Source organism: Enhydra lutris, unplaced genomic scaffold, assembly GCF_002288905.1.
Source record: "Enhydra lutris kenyoni isolate GAN:26980312 unplaced genomic scaffold, ASM228890v2 scaffoldscaffold29, whole genome shotgun sequence".
Classification (NCBI taxonomy): Eukaryota; Metazoa; Chordata; class Mammalia; order Carnivora; family Mustelidae; genus Enhydra; species Enhydra lutris.
This window is the reverse complement of record NW_019154113.1, coordinates 19,857,441-19,879,975: the sequence shown is the minus strand read 5'-3', so window position 1 is coordinate 19,879,975 and position 22,535 is coordinate 19,857,441. Positions and strand designations below refer to the sequence as shown.

Sequence of the window (22,535 nt, the reverse complement as noted above, 5' to 3'; positions counted from 1 at the left end):
TCAAATATAAGTATGGCGTATCTGTAGAACCCAGAGAAGGCATTAAGTGCTCTTTAATTAAACGGTACGCGGCTCATGGTTTTCCAGACGCCCTCTTTTATCCTCTACTGCCTTCCCAATTAGCTCCCTGGAGCTCTTACATGGCAACCTGTTGGATCATTGATTTCTCGATTAAAAGCGGCCATAAATTACAGGCTCTGTAAAAGCCCACCGGGGAGAAGGGTAGAAAGCAACTTAATGACAGCTTGGACCCCATCAGCAGCCAGGCCCTGCTGCCCACCCAAAGTATGAACTGGGCTCTGTTATGGGAACGTGGGATGATGCCCTGTCCGCCCTACTCCCCACGGCAAGAATTCACCCACGCACTTTTCAAGTTACTTGGAAAACAGATGGCCCTGTTGCAATTTTTTATGAAATAACTGGTCTCCTCTCGTCACTGCCCCTGAGCACCTGGGTGGCTCCCTGCCCATCGTTGGGGCCCTGTGTTCACAGCCTGGCCCTAGCCCAACCCCAGCGGCAGAGCAAAATGTCCTAAGGGCAGGCGGCCCAGCAGCAGCCTGGAGGATGGAAACAAGGCTGGGATGCAGGGTGCCGGGGACAGACCACCATTCCTGCCGCCCTCGGCTCCCGACTCGCCCTCCCTCACCAGGCCGGGAGTTCTCCCACCTCATCTCAGTGCTCTGCCTGCCAGGCCTGCTCCCCTTCATCACATCCCACGTGGCCGCAGCGACCATCCCTGAGCTGCAGCTCCTGAGAAGCACCGTCCACCCCGTAACCAGCATGCGGCAGTCAGGCCCGAACTTGCCATGTGGCCTTGACCACACAGAAGAGGACACCTCGGTCACCTGCCCATTCTGCTTCGCCCCATCGTGGGCCCCGAGAGGACATTCTCGCCCCATCCCGCACCTGCTCAGACCTGCAGGTGCCAGGTTCTGCCAGGTCTGCCCAAGCCCTCCATCACCTTCGCTCCCACAGGACTGCCCCATGAACTCGGGCCCCACCAGCAAGAAACCTCTGCGTTCGGCAGACTGGACACGCTCTGCTTCCAACGAGTGCGGAGTGATTTCGGGGACACGCACGATCCTTGATGCTGTTAAGGCGTCAGCGTGAGGTCCCTTCAGCGGAGCAGAAGGGAATCAGTCCCCAGTGCCCACCTCTTATGCCAAGCACAGCCTTGTTCTCCATGAGCCGCCGTGAAGGAACGGAAGCACACACACACGCGCACACGCATGCACACACACACACACGCACACACACACATGCAGGCACACCTACCCTGTCCCTTTCCGCAAGATGGGCAAAAAGATCAATGTTGGCACTGGTAAAAGAACGGAAGTAAAAGCCAGGAGAGCAAAAGAGAGGGAGGCTTAAATCAGAGAACAATACTCTTGGGTCATTTCAGATAATAAATAAATAAATTTGGTGATCACTAGAATGAATGAATCCATCACAGATTTCCAATAAAAATAAGAAAAAGTGACTCAAGCCAACATCCCAACCAGAGCAAGAACTGCACACCGTGTGGGAAACTGTACGTGCAAATGCGGGCAGCCCCGAGGTCACGGGATCCCTCCAGAGAGTCAAGAACTTGTTGTGCCAAGGGGAAAAAACACGACAATTTTCAAGTTATCTTTGAGAAACCATGTCCTGCCCATTGGCAAATGGCAAAGCCAAAGGGAGGTTCTTGGAGGAGGCTCTTACCTGGTCATCGTAGCGGTACGTGAGGAACTGCTCCCCCGTGGTGTCTTCGAGAAAACTTCCCTGAGGCGAGAGCGCAAACTCGGGAAGGAAGTAGGCTCCAGGGGACTTCTCTGCTGTGGTCTGAAAGGCAAGGTCACCTGGTTACAAGTAAGGCCCCGTGAGGACCCCCTGACGTGCAGTCCCTGAACCGGGTGATTCCCAGAGCACCCTCTGCTAACAGCTGTCCCAGGAAGGGATGTGACCTTGCTTAGTAAAGGCCAAGGTGAGACCCACCAGGGGTCTGTGTGAGGCACTGTTAGGCCAGGACACCCCGCAGGTCCACCTCAAACTCGCACACACGGTACCGATTCCCTGACACCCGCCCTCTCCCCACTGCCCACAACCTTCCAGAGTTTCAGCTACAGCACAGTTCACTTAAGTGCTGTGGTTGCCAATCCACTGTGTCTAGGACTTTCTTTTCCTTCCTTTCTTCCTCCTTTCCTTCCTTCCTGTTTTTGTTTGGTAAAGGAGAGAGAAACAAACTTTCCTCCACACTACGAAAGAAATGCATGTTCACCGCAGAAACCTTTGAAGACACCAGTAAACACAAAAGAAAATATATAAGTCGCCCTGTAATCCCTCCAACCTATAATCACCACTTTTAATTGTTTGGGTGTATTTCCTTTGAGACTTTTTTTTTTCTCATAATGCTTCGGATGTTTATAGAAAAATCCAAGATGAAATAAACATGGCTTTGGCAGGGAGACTCCATCTGGTTCAAGGAATGCCCAGACTCTGGCACCTGGATCACTAGACATAAGCCCCTGTCGTCAGGGCTGAGGGGATTCAGGAAGAAGGACATCATCCCTCAGAGACTACATGGGGGTCCAATGGCCCGGTGGACCTCCTGCCATCAGTTGCCAATACCTTCAGCCGGGATCCCTGCCTTGAGTGGTTGACAAGGAGGAAAGAGATAAAGGAGATGGAGCCCCCGCGACACTGTGTGCAGCCCCACCTGGTCCGGGAACGCAGATCAACAACTCTGCCTCCAACACGGCACCTCACTCCCCTGCTTGGGAAGGAATGAGTAAGAATCCAAGAAAGAGGCCATGGGTGCCACTCTGAGGAAAACACTCTCTGCAAACAGGAAGCAATGAGGAGTGAAAGTCCCCCTCAGCTGCCTCTGCTCCCCCAACGGTCACATTCTCAAGCTGTAGCAGGAACTTCAGTTAAAGCAAAACATCCGGGGCATCTGGGTGGCTCAGTGGGTTAAAGCCTCTGCCTTCAGCTCAGGTCATGATCTCAGGGTCCTGGGATCGAGCCCCGAGTCAGGCTCTCTGCTCAGCAGGGAGCCTGCTTCCCCCCCACCCCCGCACCCCCTGCCTGCTTCTCTGCCTACTTGTGATCTCTCTCTGTCAAATAAATAAATAAAATCTTAAAAAAAAAAAAGGGCAAAACATCCATGTGAATGCCACACTATAACAAGGGCAATCAGTAGGTGACTGTCTTGGGAAGGCTCAGAAAACAGACAACTCTAGGTTTTGGTTGGCTCTAGACTGTTCCAAAAACTTCAGAAGTTTCCTATGACATTTCATTCACACATTCAGCCCAGGGAGCAATAGGAATCTTCCCAGAGCCATGCACCACCCGCGCACCCCATCTCCCTTGCCTTGCTTCAGAATGGCTAGCTTCGGTCTAGACTGCTCTGAAGTGAGGAAAACAGGACAGTCACCCACAAGCCTTGACACAGGTTTTCTGGGCAAGTTTCCTCTAGCAGAATGCTGTCGTCTGTGTTCAGAAATTAGTGGGGTCCCTGCAGCCTGCCACAGTGCCAGGGGAGTCAGGAGTCTGGCAGGGAAGTCTGTCCAGGCTCCAACAAAGGTGCGGAACTCGTCGATGACACCTGGCCAGCCGGCGCTGATGGCTGCTGGAGATTGTTGTTCTAAGTAGCCTGGGAAGGAAAGGGAGGGGGAGCTAATACCACAGACCCCACAGAGACAACCGGCTCTCAGACATTGTAGTGCTGTTTTATGAATCTCAACCTGAAACCCCGGAAAAAGCAAAAAAACCTCTCAGCACTCATGTTTTCACACCTCAGTCATTTTTCATGTAGGAAAAAAAAATATCATAGACTCCCTGGCTTGACTGTAGCTATAGCTGATCACCTTCTGCTTTCTGACCTGCAGTTTCCAATGTTTAAATTTTGTCAGGCTTAAAAAAAAAAGAGAGAGAGAGATGGGAATGAAAATGTCCATGTGAAAAGAGAAGGTGAACTTAACAACAAGATTTCTTGCTTCTGTGTATGTTTCCTAGGCGGTTTGAGGATGTGTCAAAGTCTAGTTATTCTTACCAAAGACAAACACATCTAGGAAATCCTCGGGGAAATCCTACATGACTGCAGAACAATGATGGGTTTCATCTCAAGGCAGTTCCCTATAAACTGATTACCAACACACCTAGCAAATAGTCTGTAACGTTTAGTTGCTGTCATTGTGATTTGCCTCTAATGTTTTTAGAATTCAGAGACTCATAATTTTAAATACGTAAGGAGGCTTGCCACCCACCACAGAGAAGAAGCCAGGCCTGGAGCCCACAAGCGGCTATGTGCGAGACACAGAAATCCAGTTACCAGAGAGTGGGGGCTGGAAGCCACGTAGGGTCATCACCTGAAGACAGCTCCCTGAATACAGCGCTTTATGTGTAGTTGATCACATGTTTCACACGTATTTACTGAGCACCTACTATATACCCGGAGCCATTCTAAAAGCTATGGGTACCATGAGGAACAAGAAAGATAAGGTCCTTTTTATGGAGGTTTCATTCTAATGGGAAGACACATAATAAGCAAACGAATTCATAAATAAGAGAAAGTTCTCAGTGCTATGAAGAAAATAAATAGAGTGATATGGGGTAAATTGAGTTTGCAGAAAGAAAGGGGGTCAGTGAGGCTGATCCAGGTGGACAAGGAAGAGAGCAGAGAGAGAGGCAGAGATGGAAGAATGGAAGAGGCAGGACACATAGAGCACTGTGGGCCCAGGCAGGGGGTTACAGAACCACCAGGTGTATCTCAAACCTTGACTGCTTCATGGAGGATGGGTTAGAAGGGGGCAAGAAGGGAACCATTCCAATGATGGAAGGCTGTTGCACTAATCCAGGCAAGAAGGGGTGATTCCTTGGATGAGGATGATGGCAGTGAAGAATGGGAGAGCTGATGGACGAGAGGTAGAACCTACAAGACTTGCCGATGGGTGAGAAGAAGGAAGGAATTAAGGACAATTTCTGGGGTTCAGGCTTGAGCAACAGGCTATAAAGGAATGCCATGGATGTGCAGCACTGGCAGGAAGAGAGGGCAGAGAGGCGATAATTCTGTTTGAGTTACGTGCAGTTTGAGATGCTAGGAGACATCCATGCAGAGAGCTTAAGTTGGCCATTTAATACAGACGTCTGGAGCTCAGAAGAGCAGTCTAAGGCCAAAGACAGAGATTTGGAAGTCATTGTTGACATTTTCATACATTTATACATACACTCACATCTTCACAGCCATCCTAACTGAAAGGACCCTCCCTAGAGAGTTTGGCAGATGAGGGCTTCTGTCTGGGGCCCTTAATAATTCTCATGTCTGAAGGTGAGTAGAGAAGGAGCAAGCAGAAGAAGTTAAAACGAGGAATCCTTCAGAGAAGACTCAAGAAAAGAAGAGAAATCGTGGGTCATGGGAGGATTCAGCATCAAAAATAGTGGCCAACTACCTTGAATGCCTCCGAGAGACTGAATAAGATGAGGCCAGAGAAGGGCCCGCTGGTTGTAGCAACAAGGAGATCTTTGTTAACCTTGACAAAAGTAGGTACAGTGGAGCGGCGGGGGACCATGGTTATGGGTTTGGGGACTGGATAGAAGAGGAAGACAAGACCAGGAAAGGACACTTAGAACAAGGCAATAGTGAAAGGGAATGTGGAAGTATGGGCAGGATTTTTAAAGACTGGAGAAGCAGGAGCGTGTGTGTTTGGTTATGGGAATCATCCAGGGTAAGAGAGACTATGGAGGAGACGAGAATCACTGCAGGAGTCCAGCCCTTGAAAAGACAGCGGAATGGGGTCCAACCGGTGCGTGCAGAGCCTGGCTTTCCTAAAGAGAAGGGTCCCTGGTCCATGTAAGTCTACGCCATACCACACCCGCCGGCAGACCCCTGACTTTGACCCTCTATCTTCCACTGTGCCTCCTCCTCGGACACTCTTCTACTGGGTCCCAAGGTCATCCCCCTGTGTCTCTCTCCCCACTTTCTTACCTCCCAGCCGGCTCTCTCGCCTGGGTCCCCTGCTACTACCCTCCAGCTGAAAGAGCGGGCCATCTGCATCGTCTCCCAAACAGCTGCCTTCTGCGGAGGGTGGGACCATCCTAAGCCTGCTGTGCGTGACATCTTCTGAAGGTTCCTTTGGTCACACCACGCTTCTCTGTGATCAGAGGACTCACGACTCTGTTTCCCCACGATTTAAAACAACTACAGACACTTAATTAGCTCCAATGAGCTTTCTTTTCTCTGCTTAAATTCGGGTTGGGTAGAATGAGGTCTGTTTCCCCTACATTTTATTCCTATCCCAGGCTTCTGCCTCTCCCCCACCCAGGCCCACTGAGGTGTTGCATGTTGGAGGAAGTTCCCTAGGGCTGAGAACAGCATCTCTCTCGCGTCGGCCCATTCCCGACCACAGGTGTGTGGGCAGTAAGGAGGGAAGACGGGTGGGTTCCACTACCTGAGCTATGCAGGACAGGATCCTTCTTCAGCAACCCCATCTGCGGGGCTCAAGGTCACTGGTCCCTGGGCAACAACAGATTCCCTCCACACCCCACATCCCATTTTCGTTACCAAAAAACAAGGAAGACTTTATATTTGTCTCTTTTTATCAGAATCCTTACTCCTGAGTAAATTTCTCATCATTCAAGAGTTGATTCTAAAACTCCATTCCAATTCAAGTCCTCTCCCTCCATAGCAGCAAGGGCGCACCAAGGTCACAGGGCACCACCAGGACTGCCTGAACTTTGAAAAGGTGTGTGGGGATGTCCCACGATTATGAAAGCCCTGCACTTCAAAAGCCTCTCTAATCCAGCCTGTCTACCTCAGAAATCCTGCCAGATGACCTGCAGCCTCTATTTGAATACCTTTAGTGATGGGGAGCTCACTCCCTCTCAAGACAACAGGAATCTGTCAGAATCTAGGAGGTTCGCCGATGCTGAACTGGTCAGAAATGGCCCACTGCTCCCAAGTTGAGGTCTGAGGTGCCCCAGCCACCAGCACCGCTCTCCCGGCCTCCTCTCCCACAACATCCCCCAACACCTCCCCCACAAACACACACATTCAGAATTGAATTCCCGAGCCTGAGCCCAGTAAGCATCTTACTGAGCTTAGTAAGCATCTGAGTCCCAGAATTACAGAACGCAAGGAACTTCAGAGACGCTCGTATCCCAGCCCCTCTCCTGGAGCAGGCATTTCTCCTGCACCATCTCCGACCGCCCCATGGAGGAGTCATAGGAGGCCCTCTGGAGAGAGAGCCGGGGAAGACAGAAATCAAGCACACAGCTCATTCTGAGGTGAGTGCTGTTTGTCTCTTTTCACACGTGAAGAAACTAAGACACAGGAGGCCAGGTGACCTGACCGGGGGCGCACGAGCTCCCAACAGCCAAGTGCAAGGTCACCTCTGTTCCGTTTCCCTGCCTCCACCAGTGGGAAACAGTCTGAGAAGAACCGGGCCTTCCTTTGGGAGTCGACTGGCTGAGTTCAGCGGCGGCTTCCGAAAGCATGTGCGGAAGTGTGCTCCCAGATGGGAGCGGACTTCTGACGTGTCAGGGAGGTGGCATGCACAGCTCCTGGCAGGGTGAGGTGACCCAAGAGGTCAGGCCCTGGTGGAGCAGGAGTGGAAGGGAAGGCGGGGGGAGGAAGCCAGGCCAGGGAGCGTGCAATCTTCCCAGGGCCCAGATCCAGGGCCCAGAGAGAGCCTGCCAGAATGCCTCAGCCCCCGCCCCCAGCCACTGTCCACAGCTGCCGAGTCACCAGGGACGGGGTCAGGAGGAATCCAAACAGCCCCTCCAGGGACCATGACTCTGAGACCTGGGGACGCAGCTGTGTCTCCAGCTCCCGTTCTAGCTGAAGACTTGGACTTTGGCAGGAGGAAATAACCATACAATGTCCATTTGAAGACAAGATTTCAGGGTCCCAGGCCTTGATCTGTACCCCATAAGGATGGAGAACGCCTATCAGGACAGAGCAAAGGCTTGGCTGATACAATGATGGAGAGAGAAGAGGGAGAAGAGGGTGTCCTCTGGTAGAGAATGGGATCGCTTGTGCCTCGAAGGTCAGGCCGTCACAGTTAAGAAAAAATACAATGTGATTCTCATGGAAATTCAAGAGGCCAGTCTATACACTTCTCCCTCCCCACCAGTGTGGGGAGTGCACACCTCCCTCCCCAGTGTGAGTGCAGCTAAACAGCCCCCCTGCCCCGCGCCACTAACCTTGATAGGCTTGCAGTCAGGGAAGGCCACCAAACCTTTTTCCCACGTGCCACCATGAAGCCACATCTCTGCACTCTGAAAGCCAGACTGCACGGTCCCCAGTATACACGTCACTGTCCTGTCGCTGTGCATCAGCCCACATTTGAGCATCATGCCTCTGTCTATACCCTTGTCATGGCCACGAACAACACCCAGGAGCAGGGCTGAGACCCCAGCCTTCACCAAGACAAGAAGAGCCCATCTCCGGGCCAGTGGTGACTTCACCCAACCACAGTCTCCTCCTCTCAGATGTCCACCTGTTGGCCCCTTGGGGATTCAAGAAACACCTTGCTAGATGCTTCACGTCTGCAGTGACACAGACGATGCTCAAAGATGGGGACGGAAGACCTGAGATCCCAACAGGTAGGTTGGGACAGAAGCTAAGCGCATGAAGGCAAGTTCCTGAGCCGTAATGCAGGACTCCTCTTCCCAACACCAGCGCTTAAGGGGAAACTGTTAAGGTTCCCATCCGGGACACGAATGCCCAGGAACCCAGTCTCGATTCACGGCAACCAAGATCTGTAGGGGCGAGTTCACCATCTGAATGGGAGTTTGGGACCGCTCCTCCCAGTGGTCATATTGGATGAGTCTAGAAGTGTGCCTCCAGGCGGAGAAGGCAGAACACCCCAATCCTGCAGATGGTCTGCAAGGACCACATTCTCTGGGGGGGTCCTGGGGGTTGCTCGTCCTGGCCTCGATGACACCTGGAACCTTAGAGTGCGCACCTGCCAGAGCCCACGGGGGGAAATCAACTTAACCAATATTATTTAAACTCACCATACCAACCACATTCTTGCTCCAAAAAGGCTAATGTGCTTTATATCTCTTGAACCTGCAATGGTTGTTTAAAAATTTAAAAAAAAAAAAAAAAAAGGAAAGAGAAAAACCTTCCATTTTGTTTTTTCAATTAGGATGTCATCATTCCAAGACTTTTCAAAGTCCTAGGTGTCCTAACACTTCCACATAGGACACAATTTATATATGTGAAACACACATATATGTAAAACACATGCCCACGCATACATATGAAACACACGTATATGGAAAACACACACCCACGTATACATATGAAAATATGAAACCCAGGTACTTCGGCAAGATTGGAAAAGTGGGCTGAAAGAAAATTTGTTTTCAGATTTTTTTGTTATTTTTAAAAAGTTTTGCTAGGGATTTAAGATCTATCTTCCCTACTTACCATCAACTAATTAATATTGTTATATTGATGAGTTGATACTGTTGGGTTGAAAGACCGAGTATTTGGATAAATGTCTGGGTCCACCTTGGCCACGTAGCTTCCAACTTCACCTTCAACTCTGAGTCACATTTGCAAAAGAAGTACGAGCAGCAGATCCTTCTGGATCCCTCCTAGAGCCCTGGCCGCTGGGCAGGGTGTGCCTGCGGGCCTGCATATGCAGAACCAGCTGCTCCCCACAGAAGGTCTTCCCCTGAATGTGTCCCATTAAGACTCTCTTTGGCAAACGGGAATGTGGAGCTAATAGACATCAGTCACAGCACTAGCCTGTGTCACTACTCCTGTACTCTCCCATCTTCTCTCTTCCTCTCCTTCACACACACACACACACACACACACTCACACTGGCAAGCAGAACCGAGACTCATGGGTGAGAAGATCCTGCTGGAACAGATTTCATCCTTCAGTTTCCCGACAGGAAAAAAGCCTAGCGTGGAGTCATGACACCCCCCATGTCTCTGAACCTTCCTCGGCACTCGGCGCTCGGTGTTGGGCTTTGTGCGTGGAACACATTCACCAATTCACTTCCTTTCGCAGACAAAGCTGCCCAGGCCGCCCCCACTGGCCCCCAGAGCCCCCCCGACCGATGCCTGAACGTTCTCCCCGCCGCAGAGAGACCAGAACGCTGTGGCTGGGTAACACCAGCATCTCACACGGGGGTGATTTAGAAACTCCACCGCTACCCTGATGGGGAGAGGCACGAAGCCTGCCCCTGCCAATGTACACAACAGGGAACCTTGCTGGCTGGACCCACCCCCCACCCCACCCCCAGATTTTAAGAGTTCATTTTTCAAGACCTTGAAGTAAGCTGACCCCCTGGAATGAGGCTCCGTTTGCCAAATGTCACATGGAAATAAGTCTACCTTAGAATACCTTGGGGGAAAACCACTGAGTATTGTGTCCCCTGGACATGGCTCTCCTGGTAAAGAGAGAAACTAGACAGATACCACCTCGAACCTGACTGGACTGCAAACTCACGAACCCGGGCCTTCCTCTCCTCCCACCCCTCCTCCTCCTGGCCCGGTCCCACGGGGGCAGGCGGCGCCCCAGGAGTCAGCAGAGGAGGGGACCCCCCGGTTTCTGAGGACCTTGAGCTGCCAGGAAGGATGCTGTGTGTGGGAACTGTTCTGGGCCACCTCTCCGGCCCTCCCACGGGGGGGCTCCTTCCCCGAGGGGCCTCGGTGCTCAAGAGACACTCCCAGGCCCTGCGTGGGCACGGGAATCTGCACTTTGATCCGAAAGTGAAGGCTGTATTTTTCCCACAGCCTCCTCACTGCTAACACTCATGACTCTCTCTCTGGCAGAGAAAAGGCATCTTTGCTTTTTAAACCAAGTACAAACAAGTCTCTTATTTTACCGGAGGGGTGGCGAGGGGAGATCCTCAGAGCCCGGCGTGTCCCAGCAAGTCTGGGTTTCGCAGCGTTAGTGACCCGGCCCCTGCGTGTTTGTGAAGCACCTACTATGCTCCAAGGCTGTTTCCGACGCAGAGAATTTAGCCATCGACGGAACAGACGAGAATCTTTTTTCCCAACGAGCTTACAGTCTTAACGAGGTGAAGCAGGAAATGAACAGAAGAGAGAAGTCAAGGGCATAGCACACCATGTGGGAAGGGACTCAGCGGGGTGGGGGGGGGCACAAATTGCAGCTTTAAGCAGAGAGGTCAGCAGGTGACGGTACGAGCACCGGGTCACACACAACGGATGAATCGCTGACCACTCCAGCCAAAACCAAATTAAAAATATAAAAATAAATAAACAGAGGGGTTAGGGTAGGCGCAGGTAGGTCAGGGTACCCTGTGGCATCACTTTTTTTTTTTTTTTTTCTTTTTCTGATTTTCAAAAATGACAAATTGGAGCCTGCCGTTTTCCTGGGAGGTTTCGAAATATCTGTGTTCTCAAAGACTCCGGCTGGGATCGCAGGGCTCTGGACCCGTCGGCTCCTACCTACAGCCACCACGGGACCCCTTTGCTCCTTGGCTCCAAGTGGCTCTCCGCCTGCACAGCCACCCAGCTCCCGCCCGGCCAGGCCCCAGTGCTCCTCCCTGGGAGTTCCAACATCTCCCGCTTCCGGGGAGCCAGAGCCCAACCCGTCGGGCCCCAATAACACGAGCACGGTGTAAGCGTGCAGAAAACACTACTTGCTGACAACCGATCACTTCTGCAGGCATGCGATCTCCGCCGTCCACCTCGGAGCCCATTGCTGGGTATCGGGCAAGTCTGTGGGGGTACCTCATGCATGAATCTGCATTAACTCAGTAGCAAGCAAGCAAGAAGAAAAGAGAGAGAAAGAGAAAGAAAAAGGAAAAAAGGAAAGAGAGAGAAAAAAAAAAAGCATTCCCAGCTCTTCCTGATTTGGCCATGAGACACCACCCAACCTGACACAGTCCAGAAACACGTCAGGGACATATTCATGTTTATTCAAGATTTTTTTCTCACCCCCTCAGCTTTATTTCTTTCAGGAAACAGCTCGTCGGTGTGGCTGAAATCATGCAGGCTTTCAAAATGCGGCCTTCCAAGAGAAGAGAAAGACAGAAATGTGCTGTTTGCACATACTCTGAAAAACATTTATATGCATCATCAGCTGGTTTGTTTTTCTAGGCTTAGCAGGGCAGGAAGTCTCCAGGGCTAACATGTCAGCAGAGCGGCCAAACGTGCGGAGGGGGTGCTCCTGCCTTTCGGGATTCTTCAACGAGCAAGACGCGAGGAAGACGGTGATGTAGACGCAGAGTGTCTTTGGTCTGTGTGGATAAAGTGGCAGGACGCTTATTTCCACAAACTACCCAAAAAGTAGAGGTTTTTCACATAAAATGCTAAGGATGTCTTGAAAACAAAAAGCGATGCTTTTATAAAATTAAGCTGCTAACGAGGTTCCTGGGTGGCTCAGTCGGTTAAGCGTCCGACTCTTGGTTTTGGCGCAGGTCGTGATCGCAGGGTCGTGAGATGGAGCCCCGTTGGGCTCCACACTCAGCGGGGAGTCTGCCCGAAACTCTCTCCCTCTGCCCCTCTGCCTCTCCCCCTGCTCACATGTGCTCTGTTCTCTCTCAAACAAATAAATAAATCTTTTTTTTTTTTTAATTAAGAGGATAACATCAACCCCGGTGGTAACAGAGCCGTACTGGAACCATAAATCAGCACGAGAAATTATTACAGATGCATTACCTTTTGTTAGAAAAGGAAAAGATAGAGAGAGAGAAACTATAATCTTTGACCCAAATGGGGTGTTAGTCGAGGTACAGATTTATGTATTTAAGCTGAAATATTTTAAGGTCCGATTTTAATTTCTTAATGATACATGGAATGAGAAGTCATTTCTTTTGAGTGATTAGCACAGCCCCGAATCATTCCACATTTGTTTGACATGAAAACGTCACATCATTTTCAGTCCTGTGTAAACACAGGATTCGTTTACTAATGGTACCAGACATGTGGAGAATCACAGTCACACACTAGCCACACTTGGCAATGCTGGACATCTGTTACAATTGGGGGTACATGCTCAAGCTTAGAAAGGGGGCCGGATCTGAAGTTGGGAGTCCAGGCTCCAGCCCACCTTCCCAGGAGACCGTGCGGTTTCTGGAACCTGCTTCCGGTCTCCAGGTCCTGCTCACCACATCGTTAAACAGGAGGGCAGTCTTCAGTGAGCTCCGAGGTTCCCCACAACTGGAGGGAAACCAGGCAAGAAGATGAAGGTGTAGTAATTTTGTTTGCTTACTGTATTTTTTGTATTATCGAAGGAATATTGTTGGTATGAGTTTAGAAATCCTCCTGCACATACACAAAAAAAACAAAAAACAAAACAAAACAAAAAAAACCCAGCAGTCAAAGCAAAACTCTGGCATCCTTCCTAAGGAGAGTCATTGCATTTTCTTAACCAAAAGCAGGCCCAGGAGAAAAGAGCAGAGTGACCCCCTTAGTGACTCAAAGGCCCCTCAGATAGAGCCTCGTGAAGCCCCATGGTAAAAGGAAAACACAGAATAATTTCAGGATAAAAGACCTTAACCTTTTTCTCCATGCCCATCCCCCACCCCTGCCACTATCAAGAGGGAGCTCTGGAAGGAGCAGGTGCGACTGAGCAGGTGAGAAACTGAGACTCAGTTTCCTCACCTGTAAAATGGAGGTGAAAACCATATACGTCCCCCAACTACTTAATAAAATAATGCAAATGGCAGTGCTCTTACTATTGTTAGGAAGCTGCACAGTATCTGATACCATGACTGTTATCACAAAGTCCCCAAGATAGGTTTTTGTTTTTTTTAAAGATTTTTATTTATTTACTTGACAGACAGAGATCACAAGTAGGCAGAAAGGCAGGCAGAGAGGAGGAAGCAGGCTCCCTGCTGAGCAGGGAGCCCGATATGGGGTTCAATCCCAGGACTCTGAGACCATGACATGAGCCAAAGGCAGAGGCTTTAACCCACTGAGCCACCCAGGCGCCCCCCAAGACATGTTTTTAATAGAAGCAATAACACAAGCATGTCCCAAGTCCCACCTCTGTGCACCCGCTGGTCTAGGCAGCAGAAACCCAACAAGGAACAGTCCGCGCCCTCAGGAGCCTGCCGTCTTGGGCTGGGTGCTCAGAACACTGGGAGCATATGAGAGGGACGAGGCGGTGGAGGGAGGAGGAGGTCACTGAATGCATCATGAACACAAAAGTCACCATGCTGAGATGTAAAGAACAAAGAGGAATTAGGACAATGGGGGAACGGAGCCTTCTAGAATAACACGGGCATGATAAACAGTGTGGACAAACCAGAAGACTGGAGAGAGCAGGGCAGGTTGGACACGTGGCAAGTAGCCCTTTGTGGCTGTAACACAGAAGGAGAGAGAAGCCAGGGGAAGCTGGAGAGGCAGGCTTGGGCTGGGGAAGGGGGTCTGGAGGTACAGATCCAGAAGTCCGTTCTTATCCTTGGGAAGCACCGGAGGGATTAAGTAGACATGTGAGACTATGATTACGCAGACCGGATAGGAAGGGGTGAGACACAAGGCCAGGAGACCTACAGTAGGCTCCTGTAATACCCAGCAAAGAACCAATGGTGGCAATGAGGACAGAGAAGGGAATGAGCCCTAACAAGACTACGTATCTCAGAACTCAAGAGAACAATTATGCCAGTGTGTTTCAAAGATTATGGATACATGAAAATGTTTTAGAAAAAAAATCTAAATGATGAAAATGGACGCTTAGAAAAAAAATGGAAAATCTCAGTGGTCCTTTAACCACTAAAGAAATAGAATCCCTATATAACATTCTTCCCATGGAGGAAAAATATATCCGGAAGGTTTTAGAGGTAAGCTCTACAAAACATTTGAAGTGCAAGTAATTCCAATCTTAAAAAAAAAAAAAAGATATTTAAGGAACAGAAAAAGAGAAACCCTCAATAATTCATTTCATGATATTACCCCCTTGATAACAAAACCAAGCAAGAACAATGCAACAAAGAAATTACATCTCAACCTCACTCTTAAAATGAATGCAAAGTCCCGAAATAAAATATAAGTAAAGTAAATCAAACACTGTATACAAAGAAACCATCCACGGAAGGGCAGATCAATCAGTCGTGGCAAATTTGTGCCCTGGAACCCAATAGAACAGGAAAAGGGAATGATCTCAGCTTCGCACATCGACCCAGATGAAATTTCCAAGCACAGCATGGAGCAGAACAGGGTATGATTTCATTTGTATACAATTCAGAAAGGGCTGACGCCACATAATGTATGATTGGGAGATACAGACTCAAGAGGCAAAGGCAGTATAGACACAAAGCACACTTTTTCTTGTGGTTAGCAGATGGGAGTATGTGACAAGAAAGGGACACACGAGGAGGTTCAGGGCTACTGATAATGTGGCATTTCATGAGCTCCACGCTGAGTACTCAGGTGTCTATCACATCATTGTTCCTGGATCATCGCCTGTACAGTTGTGCAGGTCGGGTACTGCACACAAGCACAGGACCATCCTCCATTAAAAATCATGTTATGGTTTTTCTCAGAGCGCCTGAGGGGCTCAGTCAGTGAAACGGCTGACCCTGGATTTGGGTTCAGGTCAAGATCTCAGGGTCATGAGATCGAGATCGTGTCACACTCCAGCTCAGCAGGGAGTCAGCTTCAGTGTCTCCCTCTCCCTCTGCTTCTTCCCCCCACTCTACTCCCCGCTTCTCTCAAATAAATAAATAGATCTTTTTAAAAAATCATGTTATCAACTTAGGGTGGAAATCATTCCACAACACACGTAAGTCAAATCATGATACCATGTGCCTTAAACTTATACAGTAATATGTCAATTACAACTCAACGAAATTGGGAAAAAACATGTTATATCAATTTCCTTTATATATATTACATATATTTCTTATGTAGAGATAATAAAATGAGTTTTAAGTTAGACCTGTAGTACATGCGTGTTTATATTTCGCACTAAATAAACATATCCTCTTATCAAGGGGGAAGTGGTGGCTCATTCAAGAAATTCTTCAGAACGACAGGTAAATTAGGAAGAAAAAGGACAAGTTCAGATCCCTCCTCAATCAATTCCATGTGAAATCAATTCCATGTGAAAAAATATATAAAGGCTAAAAAATATATATATCATATATATTTCCGCCATCTTATAGAATCAAGAATCATGAGAGAAAAGTCTGCTATCCACCCAACTGTCTTCCCAGTGTAAGTTACTTTTTCTTTCATCCAGAACTTTTGAACACACTAGGCTAGCTGATGTAAGTAAACATCTACGAATGTATCTTCCTAAAAAGACCATTTCTACTGACTGCTTTCTTTCCTGACGGGGGGGGGGGGGGCACACTCTCCCATTGGTGTTTCACATTTTTGTTGAAACCAGACATTTTAAAGAACAGAGTGTGGCAACTCAGAAAAGCTTCTCATCTTCACTCTTAGAAGTCAGACACTGTACCCACATATGGGTACGTCTCTGCTTGTGTCCTTTTCCACTGGTCCTGACTACAACCCTTTCAGGCTCAGCCTTGTCCTTGTTCAAGGACATTCAGTTGTCAGAGCTGCTTCACTGTGGCCTCCTCCCCATCCGTTCCTCTCCCTCCATCCCCTCTGCTGCTACAGATGTTGGAAAGCTAGGTCCCCTCAGTCTGCTCTCCATGCCTCTCAGCATTTCCCTCAAGATTGCCACTTTGTGGTTTTCCATTGGGTTGCACCGTCCTTCACCCCCTTGCATTGCTTTCAGTTCATCCACTGAATGAAAATGAAAATGAAAAGTCCCATTTTTTTTCACCTTAAGACAGCCCTTTGGGAACTTCTCAAACTCAACACCCAAGGAACAAATAATCCAGTCAAGAAATGGACAGAAGACATGAACAGACATTTCTGCAAAAAAGACATCCAGACGGCCAACAGACACATGAAAAAGTGCTCCACATCACTCGGCATCAGGGAAATACAAATCAAAACCACAATGAGATAGCACCTCACACCAGTCAGAATGGCTAAAATTAACAAGTCAGGAAATGACAGATGCTGGCGAGGATGCGGAGAAAGGGGAACCCTCCTACACTGTTGGTGGGAATGCAGAGCTGGTGCAACCACTCTGGAAAACAGCATGGAGGTTCCTCAAAAAGTTGAAAATAGAGCTGTCCTATGACCCAGCAATTGCACTACTGGGTATTTACCCTAAAGATACAAACGTAGTGATCTGAAGGGGCACATGCACCCCAATGTTTATAGCAGCAATGTCTACAATAGCCAAACTATGGAAGGAACCTAGATGTCCATCAACAGATGAATGGATAAAGAAGATATGGTATACACACACACACACACACACACACACACACACACACACACACACACAATGGAATACTACGCAGCCATCAAAAAATCCTGAAATCCTGCCATTTGTAACAACATGGACGGAACTAGAGGGTATTATGCTAAGTGAAATAAGTCAATCAGAGAAAGACAATTATCATATGGTCTCTCTGATATGAGGAATTCTAGAGGCAGGGTGGGGGGAGGGTCGTGGGGGTAGGGAAGGAAAAAATGAAACAAGATGGGACCGGGGAGGAAGACAAACCGTAAGACACCCTTAATCTCAGGAAACAAACTGAGGTTTGCTGGGCAGGGTGGGAGGGATAGGGTGGCTGGGTGATGGACATTGGGGAAGTTATGTGCAATGGCAAGTACGTGTGAGTTGTGTAAGCCTGATGACTCACAGACCTGTAACCGTGGGGCTAATAATACAGTATATGTTAATTTAAAAAGAAAGAAAGAAAGAAGACCCTTTGGATCTTTGGTGGAAGCTCCTTAAAGACCCTTCATGATCTGGGACTAAAGGGGCTGCATCTGTATCTCACATACATGGTGTTGCTCAAAGCTGCTGCGAGTAGTTACCATCCGAGCCATATAGCAAGAAGCAGGCATGACCAAGGGCCCTGGAGCCCCGAGAGAACCAGCTGGCCACAAGCAGTCTCCTAGGGCACCAGGAGAACTCCCCTCTGTCTCTAATCCCCATTCTCTTCCCCGATGGGAGAAAAGTTCTGAGAGTTTATCCTAATGTGTTCTCCATAGGAACTGGTGGAGCCTGAATCCTGTCTCCAGACCAGCCTGCCTGTCTGCCCCAGAACCAACCCTTTACCAGAGGGGTAGTTGGCTGTAGACAGCCTTGGGGGGAGAGTAGCATGAACCAACTCAGTGTGCAATCACCATAGGATTGCATGACCTTACGTGACTCTGACAGAGCCACTGTACGGAATAAAATAGATTCAATGCATATAGATCTTGGTGTGGGAAAAATCTTCAGAAGCACAATATCAAAGGCAGAAACCTTAAAAATATTGATAGAGTTCATACCAAAATTAAAATTTTAAATACCATTTAAAAGCCAGTACCAAAAAATGAATAATCCAATTAACAAAGGGGCAGAAGACATGAATAGACATTTTCCCAAAGAAGACATATGAATGGCCAGAAGACACAGGAGACGATGCTCCATATCACTCAGCCTCAGGGAAATGCAAATCAAAACCACAAGGAGATATCACCTTGCTCCTGTCAGAAGGGCTACAGTCAACAACACAAGAGACAACAGGTGTGGGCGAGGATGTGGAGAAAGGGGAGCCCTCGTGCCCTGCTGGTGGGAACGCAAACTGGGGCAGCTGCTCTGAAGAACAGTGTGGAGGTTCCTCAAAAAGTTGAAAACAGAGCTACCCTATGACCCAGCAATCGCACTACTAGGTATTTGCCCAAATAGAAAAATACTAATTTGAAGGGATACATGCTCCCCAAAGTTTATAGCAGCATTCTCGACAATAGTCAAATTATGGAAAGGGCCCAAGTGTCCATCAATGGATAAATGGATAAAGAAGATGTGGTATGTATGCATGTGTATATCTGTGTAGTGGAATATTACGCAGCTATCAGAAAGAATGGAATCGTGCCGTTTGCAGTGACATGGGTAGAGCTAGACAGTATTCTGCTAAGTGAGATAAGTCAGAGAAGGACAAATCCCATATGATTTCACTCCTATGTGGGATTTAAGAAATAAAACAAGCACAGAGGGAAAAAAAGGAAAATGAAGGAACAGACTGTTAAGTATAGAGAACAAACCGCTGGTTACCTGAGGTAACCAGGAGGTGGGCGGGGGAGGGGGACACAGGTGATGGGAATGAAGGAGGGCACGTGTCGTGAGGGGCAGCAGGTGTTGTGTGGAAGAGTTAATCACTAACTTCTACATCTGAAATTAGTGTTACCCTGCATGTGAACTAACTGGAATTTAAATAAAAACTTTTCAAAAAAATCCTTTCAAAGAAAAAAAATTTAAGTGAATAATAAAAATTAAAACATTTTAAACATAAGTAACAGGCAGAAGGTTATTAACTTCAGTGTATAATAACAGCTTTTTAAAAATCAGCAAGAGGATGAGGAACAGATTAACAAAAAATCAGGGAAAGACATGAATAGGAAACCCATAAAAGAAGACACGAACACAACCATTAAACTTACGGATATCACCACCAATAAAAAAAAAAAAAAAAAAAGATCTCAAACACTTACCAGATTGGCAAAGACTCTTTAAAATACTACCCAGAGCCAGCAAGGGTCATGTTTAAAACACAATGTAGCAAACTAGACTTTCAGATGTTTAAATTCAGATAAAGAACCACTGCAATCTTCCCTTAAAAAATCTGCACAAAAAAATTGCTGTCTCCCAAATATAATGTCAGAACAAACCCATGTTTAAAAGCTGAACTGGATGGGGGTGCCTGGGGGGCTCCGTCGGTTAAGCGTCTGCCTTCAACTCCGGTTCTGGGGTACCTCAGGGTCCTAGGATCAAGTCCCATGTTGAGCTCAGTGGGGAGCCTGCTACTCCCTCTCTCTCCACCTGCTGCCCCTCCTGCTCGTGCTCTCTCTCTCTCTCTCTCTCTCTCGGTCAAACAAAATTAATAAAATCTTTAAACAAAAACTCTGAACTGGATAAAAGTACAGTACCAGATAGGACGCTGGGGACATAAGGCACCTCAGCAGACCCGTGGGGCACCTTCCTTCAGTGTTTTTTGAGCGGCAGCTCTATGCCGGACCACGTAGGAGGCCCGATGACAGTGGTGAAAGACACGGACCCCAGTCTGCCCTCAAGGAATTTATATTCTTGAGAAAGTATCACCAGAGCATTTCAGACCAATTTTGCTAATTTTAAAATATGGGAATTATATGCCTGCTGCACCTCCCAATCTAAGAACCACTACTGAGGAATGTGGAAGCATCACTCCAAGTTACTTCCATGCAAACACGAACCTCCCTGGGCCCGTTTAAGTCCTAAGTAGCTTATGGGGGAGGGAAGGAAGGGGACAGAGCTTTCACCTGCTCCATACTACGGAAAGTTCCAGCTGCACTCTGGTTCTCTCCCTGCAAGAAGAGAACACGGGAAATTAGCTAGTGGTGGTCCGAGTGATGCAGGAAAGATGGGACACAAGACACTCTGGTCCCCACCTCTTCCCGAGAAGTCCTGTGTCCAGTTCAGTAGCCACTGGGCAAGGCGGCAAGCGGGTGTTCCTAACATGACCACAGCCGTCCCCCCAGGGCATGTCTGAAACCACAGATCGTACCAAACCCTGGACAGCCGATGTTTTTCCCAACCCGTACCTAGCTATGATGGAGTTTAATGTATAAATCAGGCACAGTAAGAGATGAACAGCAAGAAGGAGGAACAGAATAGCAACTGTAACAATACACGGTAGGAAAGGTTACGTGAATGTGGTCGCCCTGTGTCTCACAGTATCACAGTGCTCCGTTCTAACCCTTCTGCTTCCCCTTCGTCTTCTCAGGAGGACGGGAGGTGACACCACGCCTGCACAAGAAGATGACCTGGGCTGGATGACGCCGGCGTGACGTAGCGCCAGGTGGCTCGTGACCTTCTGAGAAAGTGTCAGAAGGAGGATCACCTGCTTCAGGGCTGCAGGATCATCGGGTAACCGGGGCTGTGGGAAAGGAAGCCGCGAAGGAGGGGGACTCCTGTGTTCTGAGTTGGGACGGGCTGTAGGTGGAAAATAAACACCTGACTTCAAAGACCCCGTGTGCCCAAAGGCGCGGTGAAGCATCGCACTGAGAATCTGTTATACCAATTGCATGCTGATGTGACCACATTTGGTATTTGGGGTAAAATGAAATACATCACTAAAACCGATCTTGTTTCTTTTCCCTTTTTTTAACCCGGCTCCTGAGAACCATACGGAGATACCTGCGGCTTGCATCGCATTGCTTTTGAACAACACATACAGGACCCCAGGGTGGTTCTTACTCCCCTGCAAGTGCTGAGAAGGAAGAGCCCTGGTCTAGGACAGGCGGGCGTCCCCAGCCTCTCTACTGGCCGAGATGCAGAGCTGGCTTCAAGACAAAGCACATGACACCTAAAGGGGCTTCAGAAAGGAATAATCCAGACCCCACAGCACTGCAGACTCCACGCCCAAAGAGTGTCCACCCACCGTCCAACTGTTGGCTCTGGTGAGAACGGCCATCAATCGCAAACCAGCGCAAAGCAGTTTAATTGCAAGAACACGCCTCAGAGAGCCCACCTTCCAACACCACAGTGGAGCCGAACAGCCAGATTCAACGTGATTCTTGAACAAGAAGCCATAAAGGGTGTGGGGTGCCTGGGTGGCTCAGTGGGTTAAGCCTCTGCCTTCAGCTCAGGTCATGATCTCAGGGTCCTGGGATCGAGCCCCACATCGGGCTCTCTGCTCGGCGGGGAGCCTGCTTCCCTTCCTCTCTCTCTGCCTGCCTCTCTGCCTGCTTGTGATCTCTGTCTGTCAAATAAATAATAAATAAAATCTTTTTTAAAAAAGAAGCCATAAAGCCTCACAAACATCTTCACCGTGATGCCGGGGGCCGCCCAAGACAGAAACCATCTTCCGCGTCTCCGGTTGCCAGCAGCCGCACGTCAACCCCGCTCAAACAGCAGGATTCCAGGTCTTTCTCCGGCTCGGCCTGTGCCCCACTGTCAGAAGCCGGAGGCCGTGGTAAAGAGCCACACGATGTTGTTGATTGTGTGTACGCGTACTGACGTGTGAACGCATCACAAACCTTCCTGGGAGGAAACCGGGCCTTACACACCCTTGCTTAAAAATTGCTGGAAAGCGTCTTTACGTTTTTAGAGGGGAAAATGGTGAAGCGGCTCGGAGGTCCGCAGGGATCTACTCAGGGGTCTGTGACAGGTTGTAAAAGAGAGGCATCTGCTACTTGGCTTCGGGCAGAAACCCAGGCGGTGGAGAGGAGGCCAGACCAGAAGGAAGGAGGGGGAGGGGAGCCAGCTGCCAGAGAGGCTGGAAAGAGCCCATGTGTGGTTTCGACACGTCCACGGGGAAGTGGCCGGCAGAGACAGTCTCAGATTCTGGGGACACTGCTCCCGCTGCGCCTTCCCTCGAGAAGATACGAGAGGAGGAAGGAGCGACCTCGTGGCCGGGGGCCTCCTCGGTCCCAGGCATGGACCAGGGGCTCGGCAGAGTCTGTTTAAGCTAATCTCACATCCACCCTGCAAGGCAAGTCCATATCATCCCCATTTTCCAAATAAGGGGAAAACACTGAGGTTCTCGAAGAAAAGAGAGTTGTGT

General features: G+C 49.0%; 1 protein-coding gene across 1 annotated transcript in view; it reads right to left on the bottom strand.

The window, feature by feature from the left end:
* Positions 1-22,535, bottom strand: part of LOC111152648 (ADAMTS like 3) — a 333,594-nt gene that overhangs the window by 286,315 nt on the left and 24,744 nt on the right. The window contains 1 exon segment of the mRNA XM_022511191.1: positions 1,702-1,821. Within this exon segment, the coding sequence (XP_022366899.1) occupies positions 1,702-1,821 (120 nt within the window).